We start from the raw sequence: 23,094 nt of genomic DNA on the forward strand, positions 1-23,094 counted from the left end.
GTACGGGAAGGAGTCACATCTTTAGAAATTCTCTTTTTCTCTAAATTGGCATCTTCTTTTATTTTCTGCCTATACATGCGCTTGTTGTTTCTGGGTTCTACTGGCAGAAAGTTCATCTGTAATGTTATATATATGCTACAGTTTTGCATTTGCAATTTTTTTCTTTATCGTGTCTCAGCTTCCAGAAGCAGCCATATGCCATTTAGCACCCTGGCCACAGAGAAGAGAACTGACTTCCACACCACCAGTGACTCCATGTCCGCCACAGCCACCAGAAGCACAGGGAGGACGTTGCGGTCTCTGCCTGCCAGCACCACCCTGGTCCATCCGGCAGAAATTTCCACCTCTGGTGCCAAAACTGTGGACCCTCCAGACTGGACCCTGTCTCCTGGGCAGCCTTTGGGAGCAGGGGCTGATGGTGGCACTGGGGCTACTGCATTCTCCCCAGGGTCACTGCTTGACATTTCAAGCAGTGCTTCTGCCACAGGTGAGCTCAGTCTGTCCTCGGGGGCCTCATCCTGTAGGCCTCCAGTCTGTGTGGAGAGGGGTGAGGGAGATGTTAGAATCATATAATCATTTCAGTTGGATAATACCTCTAAGGTCATTGAGTCCAACCGTTAATGCAGCACTGCCAAGTCTACCATTGACCCATGTCCCTAAGCACCACATCTACATACTGAGTACCTCGACAGATGGTGACTTTACTACTTCTCTGGGCAGCCTATTCCAATGCTTCACAACCCTTTCAGTGGATAAATTTTTCCTAATATCCAACCTGAGCCTTGCCTGGTGAAATCCAAGGCTATTCTCTCTCAACCTGTCATTTGTTCCTTGCAAGAAGAGATAACTCCACCTCATTACAAGCTCCTTTGAGGCAGCTATAGAGAGCAATGAGGTCTCCTCTGAGCCTCCTTTTCTCTAGAAGGTGCTGGGCAGTGCTATGGGGCATTATGAAGGAACATTTCACTTTCAGCACACCAGTGCTTCCACCTCTTGTTTTTGGTGCCCTCTTCAGGGTGCAGTCCTGTGAGCAGCCTTTCCCCAGATCCTCGGGCTGGGGAGGATCGTGTCCTCTCAGACATCTCGAGGTTTAAGTCTCCTCCCGCCTTATATTTGTACCCACTTTGTCAGCCTGAGGGTGGAGATAGAAGACAGTGGACCCATCTGCTCGCACTTTAACGTGTATAAATCCAATTTGTATCTTTTCTCAGCCAAAGGGGCTACAACCTCAGACAAAGGAGGAAGGCTGCCCGATGATTCTGTCACCAGCAAACCCAGCTTGGTGATGGCCACCAAAGGTGGGAACATGACCACCGAGCCCGTGGTAGACACCAGTGCAGGCAGCTCTGCTCCCGCTCCAGCTGGCACCAGCTCCCTGGATGTGGTCCTTCTGCTGTCTTCTGTGACAGAGTCAGGCAGGCAGAGAGATGTCTCACACCATGATGCTGACCTCAATGAGCTTCCAACAAAGCCACTGCCTGTGTTTCCTCCTGCTGTTTCAGTGTCTTCATTCTCACCAAGTTCTTCAGGTGGGTTTTTTGGGTTTGCCATGTAGGGTCTCCCACCCAAGTTCCTACCCTTGCTTTCTGGTTGTAAGCTAGATTTTCTATTGAAATCTCAGCTTTTCCTGTCAGGATGTAGACAGTCAAGCAGCTTTTCAAGACCACACATATAGACTGTGATGGAGCAACCATTTGAACTTCACCCTCAAACCAAGGACCGGGTTCCCACTGTCCAGCTCTTAATATTTCAACATCAAGTTTTGAAGAATGTCTTTTTTTTCCCCCTTGCATTTAAAATTCTGTCTTTTTCAAAGAGTGGGAGCATTCTGAGCTCCCTGGCCACTAGCTCACACCTCTGCAGTGAGCAGGACAGAAGTGCTGACCTGCAGAATGTGCAGCAGAGGCAGCTCTGCCCGGGCTGCTTACCTTTCTCCGTTTCATCCCTTTGGGAATGGGCATGTTCAGATTTTGGCCCTCATTGAGGCCTCAAAATTGTTATTAATGGAATATATATATATATGTATGTCTATCTCTGCTTTGCAGTTCCAGAGGGAGGACAACAGGTTTCAGGTGTTCCTACTGAGACTACGTACATTCTAACCATGCTCTCCACCCATGAGGAAAGGACATCTCAGGATGCAGCAAACCATGGCACATGGAGCATGGTGGTGGGAAGCCCTACATCTCACCCAGCTATGGCCAGGGAGCCCCTCTCCAGTTCCATCCCATCTTCCCCAGCATGGCCTGAAGGCAGACATGTCTCCTCCAGCCATACAGCATACATGGAGCCTGAAGTCACCTTTTCATCCAGAGTGTCCACCTACTTCTCTGCTGCTGAACCTTCCAGTGAGTCTTTCTGAGCTCCTCAATGGCATTTGAATTAGGACAACCCCCCTTCCCTGCCCTTGGCTCTTCCATGGGGTTGAAGCTCCTCTCTCTAGCACTGTTCAGAGCTGTTGCAGGTGTTGTGGGCAATATTTATAAGCTGTCGTGATTGCTCATTGGTATTGTATATCTGTCAAGATTGAGCTCGTTGGTATTGTGTATTTGCCATGGTTGAGCTTGTTGGTATTGTGTATCTGCAGCTATGGATGATTAACTGAAGCAGTCTCAGAAACCTGTGCTATGTCTTTGTGCTGTCATCTACAACCTAACTGGGCTGGGCTGATAACTATAAACAGCCTAATATGGTATCCTGTATATTTAAATTGTCTTCCTCCTTTGAAGTAAGCTTGATCTGTTAAATCATTATGTAAGGTGATAGATATGCAAGATCCACCTTTCCTGTATTTATCTGTGCAATTTTCTTAATCTTCATTTCAAACTAGAATTACTGTATAGCTCACAAGCATTCTCTCATCTGAGATGGTAAAATCACATACCCAATTTTTGATCCTGTTTCAGCTGTGGGAAGCAGCCATGACTCGCTAAGCAGCTCAAGTATGGAGGAAGGGATTTCCAGCCCCCATACCAATCCCGTATATGATTCAGCCACATTGGCTGGTGGCAGAGAGGGGACACCGGTGACGATCAGCGTGCTGACCCATACTACAGAGAGCTCTGCTTCCCACACCGAAACCACCAGTGCTTCAGAGCCAACTCGGCTGGTGTCAGTGGAGCAGAGTGGGATGGCCAACACCTCGGTTGGCAGCGAAGGCCTCGCGACAGAGACGCTCTTCACCCATTCTTCCAAGCTACTCACTGATTCGTCTTTCCAAAATGATCTCACAAGTAAGTTAGCATGTTCCCATCTCTTTTGTTTGTTTGTTTTTAATGTTCCCGCTGTCCTGGATTTGCTTATGTAATATGCAAAGCTTTCAGTCAGTTGTACATTCAGTGCCACGCTTGGGTGTCCTTGGGAAGTTGTTCTCATGCGTCCGACAGCTGAGGACTCAAAGGGAGGCTCCACTGGCATGGCAGTCACTCCAGAGGTGAAGCTCCAAGGTGGGCACTAGCGGGGAAGCTCTCCTGTTCTGATGGCCATAGAAAGCTTTTTTTGCATCCTAACTGTTTTCTTTGTGGGAAATCCTTTAAGAAGTGTTTCATGCTGTGGATCAGCATGAATTATAGAGTCTGTTATAGAGAATCAATTATATACTTAAATGAAATTTTACATTTTTTAATATCCTATTTTTTTTTTCATTTGTAGTGATTGTTGAAGTTATCTATACATTCTGAAATTTGTAGTATAAGATTGACTTCTCTTTTAATGCTAAATGATCTGCAGGTTGATATGCTACTCATTTAGGATTTCCTGACTGCAAAATTTTCAATCAATGAGTTCGTGATAAGATGCAAATTAACATAACACAATAATATCCTATAGAGTCATGAAGTTCAGTGTGCCTAAAAGCAAGCCAGCTGAAGAACAAAGATGTGCTTTGAATGGAGGATAAGAGGGAGAGGATATGAGTTTTGTAAATTGAGAGATAAAGAGAAAGATGACTTGCTACTTAGCTTCCCACAAAATATCACAGAATGATAAGAGCTCAGTCACATTAGAAAACAATGCTGGAAGAAGAATTTTGTAAGAAACCTGCATTTTTCATGGGTGCCTTATGTCTGTCAGAGTTCACCATTTTTTAACAAGCTAAGGAGTGGTAGGTAGCTCAATAGCTATGCTTGGATGATGCTCTTATTTTTTAGTATGGGCCAGTTTACAGACAGGGACATTTAATATATTTATCAAATAGTTTTAATATGACATTAAAATGCTTTCTTTTTTTTTCTTTTTCTTTTTTTTTCTGTCCTTCTGATGCATTTTGTCTTCTTACTGCAGGCTTTCCAAGTAGCCATCAGCCAGTCAGCAGCATTGATGGAGAGAAAAGGACCTCAGTTTCTCATACAGACGGCACATACATTTCAACCATATACACCAGAGGAGGAGAAAGGACTCTCCTATCTATCTCAAACAGCAGCACCTCTGCTGACTCCTCTGAAAGTTCCACATTTTTTTCAGAAATTTCCAACCCTTCTGATTCATCAAAATCATCTGTGGCACAGGACCGGAAGAACAACATATCCAGTGATGGCAGTTTTGTTCAACCATCAACAGAGCCATTGCTGGTGCACTCTTCCAAACCACTGACTTCTGCTTCTGTAGGCAATGTACAAAATACAACTGTCTTTGACACTGACTCCAGGTTGTTGCCCACTGGCAGGTCATCTCTAGCTTCATCAGTATCTTCACGCTCTTCCTCAGCATCATCACTGCATCACTCACTCTCATCAACACCACCTCCAACTCATCTGTATGCAACATCAGAGCCATCTGAGCCTCTCTCTTCCTCTGTGATGACATCTTCAACCTCTCTGCAGGCTTTATCATCCTCTTTGCCCACTTCCTCATTGGTTTCCCCATCTTATTCTTCAGTATCTTTATTGCCTCTGTTTTCATCACCATCATCTGTCTCACAATCCAGTGACAGTGGCCCAGCAAGCACCCCCACAGCTACAACTGCATCCAGGCGGGTGCCCTCCACAGCTGCAGTGGCTGGGAGCTCTTCCCGAGAGACCACCAAGCGCAGTAGCACACACCAGCTCCAAAACAACACCTCCTTCAACATGACCAGGTCTCCCCCTCTGCCCACGGAGCCCATGGAGCATCTTGGTGGCCGTGTTGTGTCCATGTCTGCTGCCACACCGGTAATAGAAATCATGTCGCCAAGGAGTGCTACCTCCCAGCTGGGTAGCTCTGGGAAGGCAACATCACCACCTCTGCTTATCACAGCCAGTGATGCCCCACAGACTGAGCCCACAGATGTGCCCCTCAGTACCTTGACAACCACAACAAGCCGCAGTGCCATTGTCCCTGCAGTGGCAGTGACCACAGTGAAACCTGTTGTACTGACAACGCCAGCCAGTCGCCAGCCAACCCTGAGTGATGCTAGCACCACAAAAACCCACAGAGCTCCAACACCCACTACCACTAAACACATTTATACTACTGGTGAAAGCACAAAATCTGTGGATCCCACCACTACAGTGCCTAGTAAGGTCACCAAGCAAGTCATCCCTGCTACGAGTCCTCCTGTAGTCCATCCAACAAGCAGGACCACTGTGAGCACAACTACATTGACTTCTATCAAATCAACTACCATCTTGCCATCAAGTAGCACAGCTGGCATGAGATCAACATCTCCAGCAACAGGTAATGTGTCTAACAGTGCTCAGCAGCAGGGCCAACAACAACAGGGTCTCACATGGAGGGTCTTTGAAGGGTTACATATGTGTATGTGACAAGTCCACTGTCAGCAGGATTTGAGGATAAGAATTCTGTCTCCATTCTGGTATTTTTAAGATAGAGGTTTAACAATTGTGCTGAGCTGCTGGGGAAAAAAAAAAAAAAAAAAAAAAAAAAAATGTGAACATTTTGGTGAAGGTTTCTGATGGAAATGTTAAACTGGAATTTGGGAATTTCAAAAAAAAATAAAGCTGATGGCCTTCCGAGTAAGCTTAGGATGTACTTTACATTTGTCATGAAAAATAGATCAGTATCTCTCTTATGAGAAAAGGCAGCTGGCCAGCAGTCAGTATTTTCATTGGAAGTTTTTCTGCTATTGTGACCTATGGTTGTTCTCTCCCCATCTCACTAAATAAATTTCTCCTTGAGGACCCATCACTTCTCCTGGTAGGTTATACACCGTGGTCTTGCTGAGTGTGTTGTGATAACTAAGACTGGGAAAGGAAAGCTGAGAAATGTGCTATTCAACCATTCTGGATTTGCTTTTTAATTACCTTGTGGTCCAGGAGTGTTCTTTGAATCCATAATGATACTTATCCTGGATGGGGCTCTGAGCACCTGATGGATCTGTAGGTGTCCCTGTTCTTTGCACTGGAGTTGGACCAGATGTTTCCCTGCCCAGCAGAAGGGTCAGGAGGCTCTTGGGGTGCAGGAGGATAGAGGTGGCAATGCCTGACTGCAGTGCACTGCAAGGGGTCTATCAGCAAAAAGCCCCGCAGAAGAACAAAGGATTTCATTTGTCGCTGCTGCCAGGCTCCTTTTCTTCCCAAGTAAATGTATTGAGCTGCTTTATACGAATGGAAATCGATTCTGTTTTTAAAGTTCAGGAGCCTGACCCTAATGCCACTGCAGGATATTGTGTATACTGACTGCATTAATCTCGGTGAAATACTGGCAGTAGTGTATATTCCACCACTAATTAGGTATTTAAAGGTTATTTCTCAACTACTCGGTATTAATTATATCTATGGCATTATACAGTTTAAATAACTGTAAGGGAGTGGATTTTTTGTCACTTGTTTCTGGCTGCTTAGGTCAGAGGCACCACTCACCCTCTTGCTGGTGCTAGGTAGCCAGGGCAGACAGCCCAGAGCACAGGGATAATCCCATGTTGTGTGTCCTAAGGCTGGGGTCAGCTGGGGCTGTCTGCACTGCAGGGCTGCATGGTTCTTCAGCCATCCGTAGCTGTAGCATTGCTTGTCTTTGAAAAGCACTCTGGGATTACAGGAGCAGTGCTGCAAGCAGGCTGGGTGTTAATATTAGCATGGATCAACACTGGGTCTCAAGGGCTTCGGAATGAATATCCAACAGAAAGTGTTTTGTGTTTATTCCTGTAGCTCCAGCAGAATAATTAAGAACAGGATAAGCAGTAAGTGCAAATGATGCAATGAATCATCTGATAATGCTCAGGGGGTCACATAAAAGGAGCCAAGTTGATCTTTTTTAGCCCAGCAGTTGTTGATGTTTGTAATTCTGCAACTATAGGCTGGTCTTTTTTTCTGGTTTTCTAGATATGGATAAATGTCTTTCCAACCCTTGTCCTGCACTGGCCACCTGCAACAACACCCATGGCTCCTATGTCTGTCAGTGCCCTCTTGGATATGAGATGGAAAAAGGAAAGTGCAACTTAGGTAAGAAAACAAAAGCCAAAAAAAAAAAGGGAAAAATGATGGAGATAATGATCTATAATCCTTTAAAATAAATTAACCCAGGCTCAGACAAGTTCAGGAGCTTAGTATACCTCCCAACTACTACTTTTACTGATAGCCTGACTTCAGTTGGCTCAGCCATCTGTATGGAATTAAGCAGCTGTGAAAGCCTTTGTAAGATCAAGGTCTTGTTTCCTACCTTTTGCATTTGTTGTGCAGCACAATTATTATCTGGGACTTGCATTCTGGCCCCCTCCTTTCCTATTAAAAGGCTCAAATCCCAAGGACTTATAATGCCTCATTGTGAAGGGGGGATTTGTTTTGCTGATGTTTCTTCTGATCCTTAATCAGTGAGGATTAAGGCATAGAAATTTTGCTGAGCGACATGGCTGAGGTGTCCCCTAAAGGGTGTTTTGAAACATTTCTTCTTGTAGGAATGTGTCAGCTTCTAATTTAGAGAGTTGTTTTGATTACGCCTTGGACTGGGCCATGGGCAGATTATGTAAATACCATGAAGGTGATTCCAGTCTCATTTCTACCAGAAGCTGTTATATTAGAGCTGTCTGATACAAAATTTGTGGTGAAGATAAGCTCTGCAGATGGGAAAGAATGGGAAAGAATTGGAAGCTTTACAACGTTATCTGCAACTGTATTTGTTTTTCTGGTGGAACGTAAAACTTGAGCTCTGAGTTCTCATTTCCACTGAGTATCTCATGACACTTAATACAAGATTTAGGGATATTATCTCTCTGAGTCTGGACGAGTTGGATTATTGCATTCTGTTGCCATGAATCAAATCTAATTCTAAGCATGGAAAAATGCATCTTTCAGGCCTCCTTTCAAACATCATTGCTCATTCTGTCCAGCAGTTTAAAAAATGAAAATGTCCTTTCTCCACTGCTTCATCTTTACTTGGTTTGCTTTCCTTGCACTGGAGAGAGGGGAAAAAGATTTTACTTTACCCCAAATTACTATAAATTATCTTTGGCACCCGAAACCATCTTGCCATTAAATTTCCCCGTCTCTCTCTGTGTTAAATGAGTCAGTGCTGCTTAGTTTTGGTTTACAGAAAGGAGGCACGTATTCCAACTTACCTGTCTTATTCTCCTTTTTAGTAAGAATATTTATCGGTCAGGTGCCCCTGAAACTTAACGTCACCCACGGGAAGTATGCAGATCTCCTGCAAGTGGAGCGTGAAATCCTGACGATGGTGAGTGTCCCTGTGGGGTGGCAGCAGCACTGCTTGGGTCCTCCTGTGTCACTCCCCTTATGGTTGTGACAGCAGCCACAGGGCTCTCTGGTCTGGATTTGGCCTTTCTAATTGTTGAACCATCCAGGTTGTCCAACCACCCACACCTGGGGTCTGTCCTGGGGCTAGGGGTGCTACTGGGAGCTGTGCTGCTCCATTCCAACAACTCTTCTTCTCTTCTTTTCAGCTTAACGCCTCTCTGTCAGGCTTGCCTGGATACTACCACTCCACAGTCAAAGCCACCAGGTAAGGGGCCACGAGGCAGAGTGAGGAATGGTGCCAGCCATGTGAATACTTGGGTTGTTCAGCTAGAGGTCCACATTTTGAGTCTGACCCACCGGTGCTGTGCTTAAGGAATTCAAGTCCAGCAGCAGCATGGGGGCACTGGAAATCCCTTTGCACCCTGGCCATCCATCCCAGTCCTCCTACTGAGGACAGCTTGCAGAGCAGCCACAGATCTGCTGCCTGAGACAGCTTTCTCAGTATGTGTGTGATATCGTGTCTATGTTAAGTGTTGCTTGCACTAATAACTAGCAGGTTGCTAACGTACTAACCGTGAAATCAGACTGACCCGTGGTACTCAGGGCTGTTTTGTTTTGTTTTCTGTTAGGGAGGCAAATGTTGTGCATGTTTCAGTGCAATCCACGTTCTCTTTAGCATCCAACGTGACTTTCTATGATGTTGTCGGCACCGTGAAAAGCTACATTCGGGCTTGCAAATCTCCTTCTGACCCTTGCCAGTTCATCTCCAGCCTGAAACCACTCCACAGAGGTAAGCAGCACAGCAGATTTGTTTGGGTTGGGTCCTTAAAGAAAGTGGAGAGAAAGATTCTGGCATTCAGCAAAATTCCTCTGCAAGTTTCCATCTCACTTCAACAGGAATCATCTTAAGTTTGAATCACAGAATCATTAAGATTGGAAAAGAACTCTAAGATCATGTAGTCCAACCATCAGCTCATCACCACTATGCCCACTACCCCATGTCCCTTTGAGTCACATCTGCATGGTTCTTGGAGATGTATTATTCCACCCACATGGCCAGGAGTTGGGATACGGTGGGATATAAAAATGGATCACTCTTTTTTTCACAAGTTTCTGGACCAAGAACCACCTCTCTCCCAAGTCTTCTTGCTGCCAAAGGTCAGAGGTGTCTGGAGAAGGCTGCCAGTGCTGGACAGGACTATGTCCAGGCTTTAAATATGCCATACTTGAAAGCCACAACTCAGCACTGTAGACTGAATTAATTTAAATCATTTTATTGAGCTAGCTCAAAATTATATCCAGTGGTTACCTCAGGTTCAAAAACTTGGAAAGAAATATATTCTATTGGTGTGCGAGTACAGATCCAAGGATAAATTATGATAAATTATGGGAGAGGGGTGTAAAAGGGGAGCTCCAAGTGAGTGACACACATCCCATAGAAGTTCCTGCTTCTCATATGCTTTCATTTGTTGGTTACAGTTATTCCACCTCCCAGTAAAATACATAGGCTCAATTTCCACTGTGTCACAATTTCCATTGTGTCACAATCGTGTGACACAATTTCCATTGTTCACTCCCAGTTTTGCTGAATGCTCATGCCAATAAACCTGATTTTTAAAGGTAAAATGTTGCTTCAAAGTACTATAAATGAAAGAACCAACTCTGTTTCAAAAGTGAAGAAAATGCAGTGCTTGCTATTGGAATGGAAGAAGCTCTTTTGGGCTGAGCAAAATGCTTTGCGAGATATAACCTTAAAAATGATTTTGCTGAACTGTCTCAGGGGGAGGATGTGTTTCTGCTTGAGCCAAAACAAATTTTTCTTTTTAATTTCCCTTCCAGCCTCTGAGCTGAAATATTTATTATTCCCCCACTCAATTTGCTTGTACAAAAGATGGTAGATATGTATGAAATTGTGGCATAATGTGATGCTGACCATCTCAAAATGGAACAAATATTATTAAAAAAAGTGAGAAAGAGAGATGAAATGAGCTGAATGGAATGCCTGGGGAAAGCAAACGTGCATGCTGGTGTGTTCAGAGAGAACTGTGCTGATGTTGGCTGCGTTTTCCCAACAGTTGGCAGCTTGTGCAAGCAGAAGGACCCTAAATGTGACAAGGAGACTTCTGAGTGCACAGACTTCGATGGGGTTGCACTCTGCCAGTGCAAAAGCGGGTACTTCAAGTACAATAAAATGGACCATTCCTGCAGAGGTATTGCACTTCATGCAGCTTTTTTTTTTTTTTTTTGCCTGAGTTTGCTTAATCTTTTTGTGTCAGTTGCAGTGATTGTGTATTTGTGTGCCATGCACATCACTGTGTGTGCAAGAAGCTTGATATTAAAAATAGATATCAGGAGCTCAAGTTCCTTTTAGTCAGCTAGGGGACTTTTCAGCAGATGCTGGAGGTGCAGTCTCTCGTCTCTCTCTAGGAATAATATTATCCTTTTCTGGAGCATGCTGTGAGTCACAGCGATGCAGAAGAAGGAGGAGGGGGGCTGACCGTGCTGGGCTTCAGCTCAGTGGCACAGAGCAGAGATGACGTGCAGCTCTGCCTGTTTTGATTTTGTCTGAACTCTCGGCGAACTTCAGATAATTGCTTTAAATTCACGAGCTTATATCAATACATCTTCACTATTTTTTAAATAAGCAAGTATCTGAAAATGGTTATGAATTTATTTTTAAACTAGGTTCCTAATAGAAATTTTAAGCTTCAGGGTTATGTTATTTTTAGCTACTCCTCAGATCATGAAATTTGTTTTGCTACATCTTAAACAAGGCCTTTGTCCTTGTGCCAATAGTCAGAGTGAGTTTTATAGGATGAGGGCGTCCATTTCCTAGTTGCAGCAGTTGTTGCAGAGCTTCTTAGGAAATCCAGTTTTTTGTTTTTTGTTTTTTTAATTAATTATTTCATCCAGTTTATCAATAATAATTGCAACGGTGGTTATATATTGTTTCTGGCAGTATCAGCAGGGTTGATATTAAAATAGGAGCAGATGCTTTGTCATTTCTGAATCTGTCAGAGTGGATGGCTGGATGCCCTGTCCCTGGAGACACCCAAGGTCAGGCTGGATGGTGTTCTGAGCACCTAATGGAGCTGTAGGTATCCCTGCTCACTGCAGGGATTAGACCAGATGGTCTTCAAAAGTCCTTTCCAAATCAAACGATTCAATGGTTCTATCATGTGTGTCTGGAAATAATGCATGTGCTGTGGGCTCTGGGATGGGCATCCCTGGAATGGGCATCCCTGAAATGTACATCCCTGGCTCTTGGGTCATGGTCCTGCCTCTCCTCTTCTCTACATCTCCAGGCAATACCCTTTTGTATTTCCCTTCCTTCCATCAACTTGTATGTTGGAAGAAGGACTTTTTTTAGGAAATATTGACTGTCTCCATCCACCCTGAGAGGCAGAGAGGGCAGCAATGGGGAGTTGAGATGCCCACCAATCTTGGGGATTGACCATTCATCTTGTCCATGACCCTTGGCAAGTGGTGGTGTGAAGATAAATGCCTGACAGGCTGTAAGTGATGTAACACCTTTAGACAAGGAGATGTGGTCACACCCTGCTTACCAGTCTTGTTTGCTGTGCAAAATGAGAAAAACCTATCCCTTGCTGTCAGGTCTTTATTTTCCACTGTCAGCTCCCTGCTGTCGTTAGCAGTGTGGCAGTGGGTGCTACTGAGTGCACAGTGTGGTGCTCCAGCAATGTACCAGCCTGTCAGCATCACTGTCCCCGTTTGGGTAAGCCAGGCCAACAGGGTTTTTAAAGTCATTTTCAAAAGCTAAGCTATTCTCTTGATATTTATAGCACATACTATGCCAGGCTTTTTTTAAACCTCTGCCCTCTTATTGACTGAACAGGAACTGTGGTCTCCCAAGCATCCGACCCTCATTGTGGGTTGTGCAGACATGGAGTGCTAATTCCCATTAAGTACTTGCAAAGGGGAAACAGCCATTGTGCTGCCCCATCCGGCCTCCCATGGGAGGCTGGGGGGCAGCTGGGAGGGGAGCACCACCATGTGACCCCAAGTATTGCTCTGCTCTGTCTGCCACTTGGGGAGTGCTTGAGAATGTTCCCAGGAGGAGCAATGGGACTGCACAGGGCAGGGTGCACAGGCAGAGGCAGGCAGGGTGATTTGATGGTGAGGAGGAGAAATGTGATAATGTAGCCTTTTCCAACCCAGAAAACTTCCATCCAAAGGCTGGAATTTGACACTGGGATAATGCAGACCAGAGAGAAGGTGAATGTTTTTAATGGCTGGGGAAATTAACTTTGTGAGCATCTGACTGAGTGTTGCGGTTGATTGTCACTGGAAATATTAAAACCAAGCTTGGATGGTCCTGTGAAATGTAGTTCCACTTCAACTATTTGATTTGAAACCCAATTCAATTTGGAATTGAATTTAGGGAAGTTCTCTGACCTGTATTATGAAGGAGAGGTCACAGTCACATTGCTCCCAGCTGGCACTGATATTGCTTGTTACTGGTGTTGCAAGAGCCATAAGCTCTGAGTCCAGCTAGAACACTAGTGGTCTCTTCTGGTTTATTAGGATATTGCCAGCCTGTTGTAGCAGACAGAATTGCACATGCAAACTTTTTACACTGATATTCCTTGGGAAACAATGCAGGTGTGCAGTGAGTTCCCAGCTGGGCAAGAAGAGACTGTGTCGTGAATTATTTTACTTGCTGCCACCCTATGGCAGGCTGGGAGGTGAGCTAAGTGCACAGTGTTTTGCCTAAAACAGAGGATGATGTAGCATCAGAGCACGCAGTTTCCTGCTGCACCAGCACTGTCAGCCCAGAGGCTGGTTGGGGGTGAAGCTGCTGTGGGAAGCAGCAAGGTGAGTGCCTCCTGTGCACCACTGTGCGGTGCTCATGGCCCTTCTCTGTTGTGTTTGCAGCCTGTGAAGATGGATACAAGCTGGAAAATGAGACCTGTGTGAGGTATGGTGAGCGCTCTGCCCCCTCCTACCCCACCATCCTTCTTAGTGCTGCTTTGGTGACCTGTTGGCACAAGCAAGCTGCTGATACTCCCTCTTGTTTTCTGTTGTCAGTTGCCCATTTGGCTTAGGGGGATTCAACTGTGGGAACCGTAAGTACTAAGTATCAGTCATTTCATTTGGGGGAAATGTGAAACAAATGGTTGCAAATAACTATGCCTACAGCACAGTAAACACAAATCATTCTTGTCAGGTTTTGTGTTTCTTCACTGTCTGTCGAAAATAGTTATATTGATCAAAATATTTATTTGACAAAGTTGACTTGATATTATCTGCCAACAAGATCAGTATTTTCCTTGGAGATTTTCTTTCCATGGATGCTCTGCCAAGATAGCATGTACACACTTTTGAAGTGAGATATTCAGAGTGAATCCATGAAAGTTTGTCTGTGCTATCCTGATTTATCAGTGCAGAGAATCAGTCCTCTGGCAACAGGAGCCCATCCTTCCTTCAGTGAGAGACCCCCAGCTCCATTTGCTTCAGATGACAATTACAGAGGGAGGAAGGCAGGAAGCAAACAGTTAATCCACTTGCATGAGAACTGTGATACATGAATATTTATGGCCAAACTGCTGTCTCTAAGCAGATCTCTCTCTTTCCTGCCCCTAGCATATCAACTCATTACAGTGGTGATTGCAGCTGCGGGAGGAGGATTGCTGCTTATCATGGGCATAGCGCTGATAGTCACCTGCTGCCGGTAAGTCCTCCAAAAATGCAGGCTAGGTAGAAAGGAGGAGTTTGGATAACAGGAAGAATTGCTGGGCCGTTGTAAAGAGATGTTGGAGTGCATTCAAGGTCCTTCTCCAAGCACAGCTCCTGCACCTGCTCTCATCATGTGTGTCTCCCTCTCAGGCAGACTCACACACGTGCACACCTAGTTCCTGTACCAGCAGGCAGCTTTCAACTAGGCAAGGTGTGCTGCTGAGATAGTTGTGCTTTGTGATTTATAAACCATGAAAAAGGGCTGCCTTGCAGTAACACTCTCTTCCCAACCATTTTAACCCCAAATCTAAGATTTCACAGCTGTCTGTTTGAAGTCAGCAGTTTGATGGATCAGTAACGTAGCACTGGTAGTAGGCACAGCATCCTTTGGTGCTTTGAGTCAGGAGCAAGGCCCAGCCAGGAGATATGATGGTCACTACACCTCCAGGTGCCAGCTTGCAGAACTCAGTGGGGATGGATTGGTCTTCTCATGGGTCCTGGCCTTTGGCAGGCTATTTGCCTTCCTGGAGAGAAATCTTCATTGCACTGGAGATGTTACCGAAGTCCGCTCCTACAACATGGCGGTGATGTAAGGGCTTTCTGTGGTGTTCAGACTGGCAGCTTCCAGTTCTTCCTTCTTAGGAAATAACACAGTGCCTAGAAGGCACTTGGGAACTTGAATAGCTGGGGGCTCACATACATTTTGCAGTACAAGAAAGACATAGAGATCTTGGAAAGGGTCCAGAGGAGGGCAACTAAGATGATCAGGGGGCTGGAGCACCTCCCCTATGAGGACAGGCTGAGGGAGTTGGGCTTGTTCAGCCTGGAGAAGAGAAGGCTGCGGGGCGACCTCATTGCAGCCTATCAATACCTGAAGGGAACCTACACCCAGGAGGGGAGTAAACTCTTCAAAAGGGCTGACAACAGCAGGACTAGGGGAAATGGATCAAAGTTGAAGGAGGAAAGATTTAGGTTGGATGTTAGGGGGAAGTTCTTCACAAGGAGAGTAGTTAGGCCCTGGAACGGGCTGCCCAGGGAGGTTGTGGATGCCCCGTCCTTGGACGTGTTCAAGGCCAGGTTGGACGGGGTCCTGGGCAACCTGATCTGAATGTGGATGTTTGGTGGCCCTGCTAGGCAGGGGGGTTGGAACTACATGATCCTTGAGGTCCCTTCCAACCCAGGTGATTCTGTGATTCTGTGATTCTGTGATTTTTCTTTCTTTCTAAATATATGTTTTTAAGAGACGAGAGGCATGAACTGAAACAGGAGAGGATCTTATATCAGGATTAGTTATAAGTTTTGACTTTCCTTCATTCTTTTCTGAACAGGAAGAATAAAAATGACATAAGTAAACTTATTTTCAAGAGTGGGGATTTCCAGATGTCACCATATGCCGAGTATCCGAAGAACCCCCGAGCACAAGAGTGGGGCAGAGAGACCATTGAGATGCAAGAGAATGGAAGCACCAAGAACTTGTTGCAGATGACAGATGTGTATTACTCGGTATCTATCCACAGCGTAAATCTTAACCTTTTGTATTTCATATAGCAAAGAAACATCCCTTTATTTTTGGAAGCATAAATCCCTTTCCTTCAAAACAAAAGAGCAAAGCAAATGGCTGCCACAGACAGCAAGGCATTGGGAGTTCTGTGAACTCCAGCTGTTACATGTGTCTGAATATCACAAAAAAGTGTCAGTTGAAAGAATGCTAGGAAAATGTCTAGGATCTCAAGATGGGGAGGGGTTATTCATGTGAGTGAAGATTGCAGGAGTTCACACAAATCACAGTTACTGAGCTTCTGCTTTCCAGGGATGAGAGCAGTGAGCAAAACTTTCTTTTTCTGGCTTGTATTTTAAGTTTTCCCAGAGTAATCTTACTGCTTTACACAGCATGAAGGAAAATGAGAGAAAAGCACTTCTAGATAATACTCAAAGCAGGAAACAAACTGATTTTCTGGGAGCATTTCTTATAACGATAACTCTGATGATATCCCGTATTAAGATGAATTATTTTAGTGCCTGAGCTCGTTAGCACAGTTCTCTTGGATTAAAAATTAACTGTACATTTAGACTGCATTTGGTGGAGTCAGGTAACCTTCTGGATGGGTAAGCTTCAGGTCTTCTATTTGGCCAGATGTCAAAACTCAGCTGCATCAGAATACCGCCCTCCAGGAAATGCATACCTCCCACAGTACAATTAATTCTAAGTCTTAGAGAAAATTAGTGATCGTGTTGTTCCTTCTATCTACTGAAACAACTGGTAGGAAAGGTGGTAAAGCTGTGCTTGAAAGAGGAGTTGTCTAAGACTTGTGTGGTGTTTTTTTTCCTACTAATACAGCCAACTGGACTGAGAAATCCAGAACTGGAAAGAAATGGACTTTATCCTCCCTACACTGGTTTGCCTGGATCTCGACATTCATGCATCTACCCTGGACAATACAATCCATCCTTTATTAGTGATGAAGCCAGAAGAAGAGACTATTTTTAGCAGAACAGAGAGGGACTGGAAGATTGACACAGTTTTGTGGCCCTTGATCCCCAGGTACAATGTGTCCCCTGGCAGTTCAGCCCACACCAGTCTTACTCTTCCATTTAACAGGATGATCTTTGAACTCCGTACTGAGTGTTGCTGCCCCCAGGAATGGTTACATTTGCTGAGCAGCAGAGAGGAAGAGGAGAAGGAAGTGAATGGCTCAAGGTGCACATCAGTAAAAGACTCAGGTGGAAGCTCGTGTGTACTCTGGTTTTGTTCTGTGCTGCTTCTTCACTCCTTACGCTACATGGCAAGCATGGATCAGTACAGGTGGATGAACTGTGTCCAGCACTCTGTGTTGAATACCACTAGGGAGTGTTTTGTTTACAGATCTTGTTCACTGTTGACTGTGCTTGTCTTCTTGGCCGACCTTCATGCAAAGATTCACTGTGTGACTGGTTTTGGTAGGACAAGTTTGTCCACCCCTTTTCTCCTTGCTGCTTTGCTTTCTACTTTCTATGCAACAGGAAAGTTGGCTTGTCCTCTGGGCCTGACCTTCTTGCTGGTAGAAGTTCTCCAAATGGCGAGGCCCCTGCAGCAGCCTGGTGCCTGGCAATGTCAGCTGAACTCATGGGTGGATTGTCTTTGAGAAGCAGGAGAAATTAGTCATACCACTGCAATTCAAACTGGAAGTAGGCACAGGTGGTCGTGGGTGCTGCTTTGAGAACTTATGTACATAGGGAAGAGTGTGAGTATGTTGTCTTTCTGTCAGCCAGCCTGATTCAGAAGTGATGCTGCTACACATCATCACAATGCTTCTGTATAGGAGCTTAACAGGATGTTTACTTATGAAAAGACCTATAAAAACATAAATGTGATGTAAAATAGCTGCTCACAAGGAAGAAAAACATAAGCAGGGAATTCACCCTGCTTCTTGGATGAAATGTTGGAAGAATAAATAATGCTGTGGTCCTGGCTAGGCAGGTGGAACATGGCATCTAGGCACTGTGGGTAGGACATAACTTTCAGGACTTCACAGCCCACCTTGATTTCAGAGGGAACTGTGGAAACTTACAGTCCACTGGAAAATAAGGCTCTCCATTAGTCAATTGCATTTAGGGCAGAGAGAAACATGATCCTTTCAATCCTAGCACCGCAAAGATCACTTACATCAAAATATTTTGCTTTCTTCTGTTCTAGTTTCAGGTGATTCAAACTGGGCGGGTTTCCTCAGCTAGGTGTGTGAGTTCATATTAGTCGCTTTGGCAGAAGCTGAAGAATGTAAGTTATTACATTCCTCACTAAAGATCAGATCAAAAGCTTATTGACTTCATTCCTTCTGGAGAAGGGTGTTGAAAGAGCTCTTATTAATAAAGTGTATTTCCCGCTTATCTTAACTGAAAAGATAACCTAAACCATCTAGACCTTGTCCAGATACAAGATCCCACTACAGACCTTTACCCTCAGTGTGATCATGCTTTTAATTCAGGATGGCCGCTTGCATGGGCATATCAGATAGCACAGTTCCCTACCATTAACCCACCATCTCTGCACTGAAGGGCACGTACCATCTGACATTCCTTTCTCCCACACAGTGCTCAGAAAGGCACAGTGCCTACAGTTAAATTCAGTAAGTAGCTCTGAAGCACTGAGTGCTGCAGCATGTGTCCCCAAAGTGCCTGACCCCTGGTGAGAAGGGCAGTTCCAAGGCTGATGTGTGGTGTGGCTAGTCCTTGAAGGCAAGCCAGGGGTAAACATGGCAATACTCATGTCCTGGTGGTGCTGGGAAGCTCCCAGCCTTTTCAGCGCTTTCAACAAATGTTGTGTTCTGTTGTGTTCCCTACCAAAAGGGAGCAGCAGCTACGCAAAGGGAAGGTGTGGTTTTGCAAAAACTAGATATTTATGGATGCCAGGGGCAGTATGCCCTGCACTGACATCATCTTATCGTCATAGTGCATGTGACTGAATCCATAATCAAATTTGCAGGCTTGTCTCAAATGTAGGGTGGAAATGAATGCATGCTTATGCTGCTGAAGGAGCTATATTTTAGGAGCATTTTAATTATAGTATCCAAAAGAGAGTAACAGGCAAAGCATAAGAATTAACTGTTCCCTGTGTTTTCAAATTGAGAAAGATGTTCTTCTCCTCGTGGTTACTAGCCAATATCTTATTTGCACAGGGTCCACTGGGTGGTGTGAACCAAGGCCTTGACCCTGCCGTGCTCTGGGGCTCTTCAAAGAGGGTATTATTGCGGTCATTCCTAGGAGGGTGAACAGCTTCTTTCACCCAACACTAGCTTTGGCCTAGGACAGAAGGGTCTGTTTCTCCATGGGACAGGTGAAAGCTTTGTCTCTAATACAAATGAATGAGAAAGCTGGAACGTGGTGCTAGATCTAAATCCAGAGCACACAGATGAGCATTGGTGTTTTCCCTGTTTGCTAAAGCAGCCTAACAAAAAAATAAGCATGTCACAGCAATGATGGTAGGATTTAACTGCATGACACTCAGACAGGAAAGAGTGTGGAGGTCTGCTTATACCTACTATGATTAATTTCTTGTTTAGTTTGAAAGCTGTTAAATGTTCCTTTGTGTGCCAGGTACAAAGAACAAAGTGTGAAATACCAAAGGACAAATGCAGATTGATTCTTCTATGTAAAGAACAACATATGGGTTATGTGAGCAAAACTTCAATCTGTCATTTTACAGCAAATTGCAGATTGCGAGCGAGCTGAGTGGGAAATGTGATAGGACTATTCCTAACTGAGATCACAGAATTCATTTTATTAATGATCTTTAAAATTCTTCTTAATGAAATGAATGGGTCTCAAGAAAGTCAGAAGGATTTTCTGAGTGAGGACTGCAAATCCTGGCTTTTTTCCCAGAGAGCAAACTTTATTGCACTGAAATTCTATCTGCCAGAGCAAGTAAATGTCAGGGAAATTACTATGAGATTAGTCCATTGCAGCTTCCTTTTAGTTCTGGTAACAAATGTGACTCAATGCATAGCTCACAGGAGGAGCAAAAGGGTCTCTCCTGACCTGCCAGAACCTTCTATGGCTTTCTCAGGGGGAAAGGATTGAGACAGGTGCCAGCCCTAAGGTCAGTGCAGGCACTTACCTGTGCAGGATAAGCAGTGGCAGCGGTTTTGGCTTTTGTCAATCCTGTTGGACGTGAGTTTCCATGTCGAATATCACTCCCTGAAGCCTGCTTTCAAATGTGGGTGCCCCTGTGTTTAGTACCTAACTCCTCCTAGGATGCATAAGGAAATGCAACTCAAGCTGTTTAGATTGCTTTTAGCACCCCAGATTGCAGAGGACAAGATGGAAGTAGCAGGTTTCACACTAGGAGACTGCAAGTGACTCAGCCAGGTGTGGGGAAAGGAGGGAAAACGACACCAACTCGACAAAGAATCTCTTTGTGTTTCTGGCTGCTGTGTAAAGCCAGGTGAGCCGTCAGCAAGGGCCCACAGGTGGTGTGGGGGAGTCTTTGGGGAAAAAAAGTGCTAATTCAGCTGACGACAGGAAAGGATGTAGGAGACCTGTTTGCTGCTACAGTGCTTTACCACTTGTGTTAGAGAAGCCCCTTGCTCACAGAAATACCCCCTCAGCAGTCAGCCTGGGAGACTGAGTCAGAGTGAACAGAGCAGAGCAGTGCAGACAGAAGGGGTAAAGGAATGCTGCAGCCTTCCTGCATCCCTGTCCTGCTCCCTGCTCATCATGGCCAGCCCTTTCCAGTGCATGGCTGCACTGGAAAACCAGTGTTCTTTTGCACACCATTGAAACCTCAAAGCACTGAATTTGACTGTATGAGGAATGTGGGGAAAGGGGTATTTGGATGCCCTTTACCCTGTGTTTATAGCACTAGATAAAAGATCAGCAATGATTCTTGTTTTCATTGTAGCATATCCCGGAAAGTTGCTTTGTTGTGGTCATTTACAGAGACACTAAATTGATTTGCTTGCACTGCGAGCAACAGAAAAAGAGAGAGAGGAAAAAAAAAAAAAAGCTTTCTAAAAATAGCAATGAAATGAATTTAGTGAGAGGTGTTTGCAATTGCCGAATGGTGCCAATATTTATAAAGGTTGTTTGCTGAGGCTTAACAGAGCAGCAGTATGAGTTTGGACACTGCTGTAGCCTTGTAAAGAAAGAGCTTTCCCAGGACGTGTCTCTAATGCTGGTAAATGGCCACATCCATTCCAAATCTATCTGGACTTCTCATTTTCTCATGGTGGTGTTTAGTTTTCTTCCTTAAATTAACAAGAATAGATGTATTTAATTTACATGTTCTTCCTCTGCTGACTATTGCTTTTCTCCTCTTTACACAAAAGGACCCAATCCAGCATCCACTCTGGTGACTGAGATGGTGACTCTCCCATATATTGCAGTGAAGTATTTTAGGTCTGAATTATTTCCCTGTCAGGGTCACTTGTGTGTACGCCATGCGTTCCTGCAAATCTGTGTTCTGCCCATTCCTGTGATACTGTTGCTACATTTTCACATCATATTTATTTTTCATGTGTCCTTATTGCTGTAGCAGAGCCTGTATTATGTAAGATTGAACAAACAGGTTGTTCAAGATCTGAAATGACTTTCTGAGAAGAGAATGAATGTGAATTTCATAGAAGACGTTGTAATGTTCAGCTGACTTGTTTCCCATAGTGTAAGATCTCCAGGGATGTAGGGGTGATTCGTGCATTCACAGTTAAGAACTACCTGTCAGTTCACATATTTGTGCTTTCAGAAATGAAACAAGATCTCCCAGTTTTGAAAGGGTTCTGTACTGTAAGGTCATGCTTGAGATAACACCTCTCCAGTGTGGTTTGTGTTTTGTGTGATAATATCCTTGTTGATGGAAAACTGAGAGAGGGTGCCTGACGTTCTTCAGAAGTCATGTGTAAGTGCTGAATCTATTGGTCTTCATTCTGGTAAAATGCTGGAAGGGATGAGAGTTTTGCTTGGGTAAGTGGCCCCAAATGTGCACAACCCCACATGCGCAGAATCTGGTAAAAGTGGTCTTTTTTTTTTTTTTTTCTTGAGCAGTAACACAAAATTTGCCTGATGTGCCTGTTATAAAAACCATCAGTACGATTAACTTACTTTAAGGAAAGGAAACAACATCAAAACAGAATAAGCATGTAATAATTTCTATTCAACTCAACCATTTGTTTTAAGCCCCGTTACATTCTGCAGAATGTTCTCCTAGCAGAAACCAAAATTTTATATGTAAAGTCATCACAATTTCATTAACAGCTTTCAGAACCGTGGTAGTAATGCACACCTTTAGCAAGGTCTCTTTCAAAAGGTGAACTTTAAGCATTAATCTGTGCCTCCTCTACCAGCCTGCTTCATGTTCTTCCCGTTGTTGTGCTTCCTTCTATGCAGCTCTGAATGTTCGCTTCCAAGTTGCTGGGGTTCTAAGGACTTTCTCCAAACCAGTATTATTTAAAGTTGTATCATATTTTCTGCCTCTACTAATTATACAGTACTGTAGTAGCAAAATATAATTTTTAAGGATTGGATTATTTTTATACCTGCATCCAATATTATTAAATCTGGCGTTCTAGTCAGTATTATAAAAAGATACAATAAAACTATGAATATTAGTATGTCTCAGCTTTTTTATTGTCTAAAGTTTTCCCTGTGAAGAGATACATGTGCAACTTTTAGATTGAAGAAATCTTAGAGCCTTTTGTTCTTCTAGTGGTGCTTGGTGATTGAATAACTAAAATGAAAAGCAAGAGGAAAGTGATATGTTCAGATTAGTTGTGCTAAACAGAGTTGTGCTTGCTTCTGTGCTGATATGTTTATTTCCATAGTACTGAGCCATTCAAAGTTTAATTTAAGAATTTTACTCAATTTAATTTTTCCTTGATCTGGAAATGCTGGAATTGGTGAAAATAGGGAAGGAAAAGCTTTAGAGAGGTTGGTGCAAGGACAGGGAACTTGACCACAATGAGGTCAGTCCCACATCACTGATAGCCACTGGGAACCATGAAAACTGTAAAGCTGAGTGTTCCTCCGAGGAGAAAGCTTGGTCCCTTGTATCCAGACAAACACAGAGTCCTGCAAAGAGACATGGTATGGAAGAGCATCCTGAGTATTGGCAGGCTTGTTAATCTGGGGCAATCATTCTATATTGTGTCCCAGAGAAGTACAACACTCAGGTGTGACAGGAATCGAATGGGACCAAGGTACTCTACCAAAGTCTAGGTGGGTGATCTGAAACCACATCTGATTCTTCCAATACCCATGAAGAGGCAAGCATCCACAGAAGGTAAGATTTCCCTGCCTTTACACTAGT

At 44.3% G+C, this 23,094-nt stretch overlaps 1 protein-coding gene across 2 annotated transcripts in view; it reads left to right on the forward strand.

Annotated features, from left to right (window-relative positions):
- The window catches only part of HEG1 (heart development protein with EGF like domains 1), a 36,484-nt gene extending 14,088 nt beyond the window's left edge, over positions 1 to 22,396 (forward strand). Inside the window, exons 7-21 of one of the 2 annotated variants that reach the window (XM_052675593.1) lie at positions 179 to 487; positions 1,212 to 1,529; positions 2,046 to 2,348; positions 2,907 to 3,233; positions 4,282 to 5,652; positions 7,257 to 7,376; positions 8,510 to 8,604; positions 8,831 to 8,889; positions 9,254 to 9,414; positions 10,700 to 10,834; positions 13,521 to 13,563; positions 13,674 to 13,711; positions 14,229 to 14,316; positions 15,650 to 15,824; positions 16,660 to 22,396. In XM_052675593.1, coding sequence (XP_052531553.1) covers positions 179 to 487; positions 1,212 to 1,529; positions 2,046 to 2,348; positions 2,907 to 3,233; positions 4,282 to 5,652; positions 7,257 to 7,376; positions 8,510 to 8,604; positions 8,831 to 8,889; positions 9,254 to 9,414; positions 10,700 to 10,834; positions 13,521 to 13,563; positions 13,674 to 13,711; positions 14,229 to 14,316; positions 15,650 to 15,824; positions 16,660 to 16,809 — 3,692 coding nt within the window. In that variant the 3' untranslated portion in view covers positions 16,810 to 22,396. Of the gene's footprint in view, positions 1 to 178; positions 488 to 1,211; positions 1,530 to 2,045; positions 2,349 to 2,906; positions 3,234 to 4,281; positions 5,653 to 7,256; positions 7,377 to 8,509; positions 8,605 to 8,830; positions 8,890 to 9,253; positions 9,415 to 10,699; positions 10,835 to 13,520; positions 13,564 to 13,673; positions 13,712 to 14,228; positions 14,317 to 15,649; positions 15,825 to 16,659 lie in introns of those variants that run through there. The other variant, XR_008204756.1, reaches the window with a different exon arrangement.
- Positions 22,397 to 23,094: the final 698 nt, after the last annotated feature.

The sequence above is a fragment of the Tympanuchus pallidicinctus genome, unplaced genomic scaffold, assembly GCF_026119805.1.
Source record: "Tympanuchus pallidicinctus isolate F22 unplaced genomic scaffold, pur_lepc_1.0 scaffold15, whole genome shotgun sequence".
NCBI lineage: Eukaryota > Metazoa > Chordata > Aves > Galliformes > Phasianidae > Tympanuchus > Tympanuchus pallidicinctus.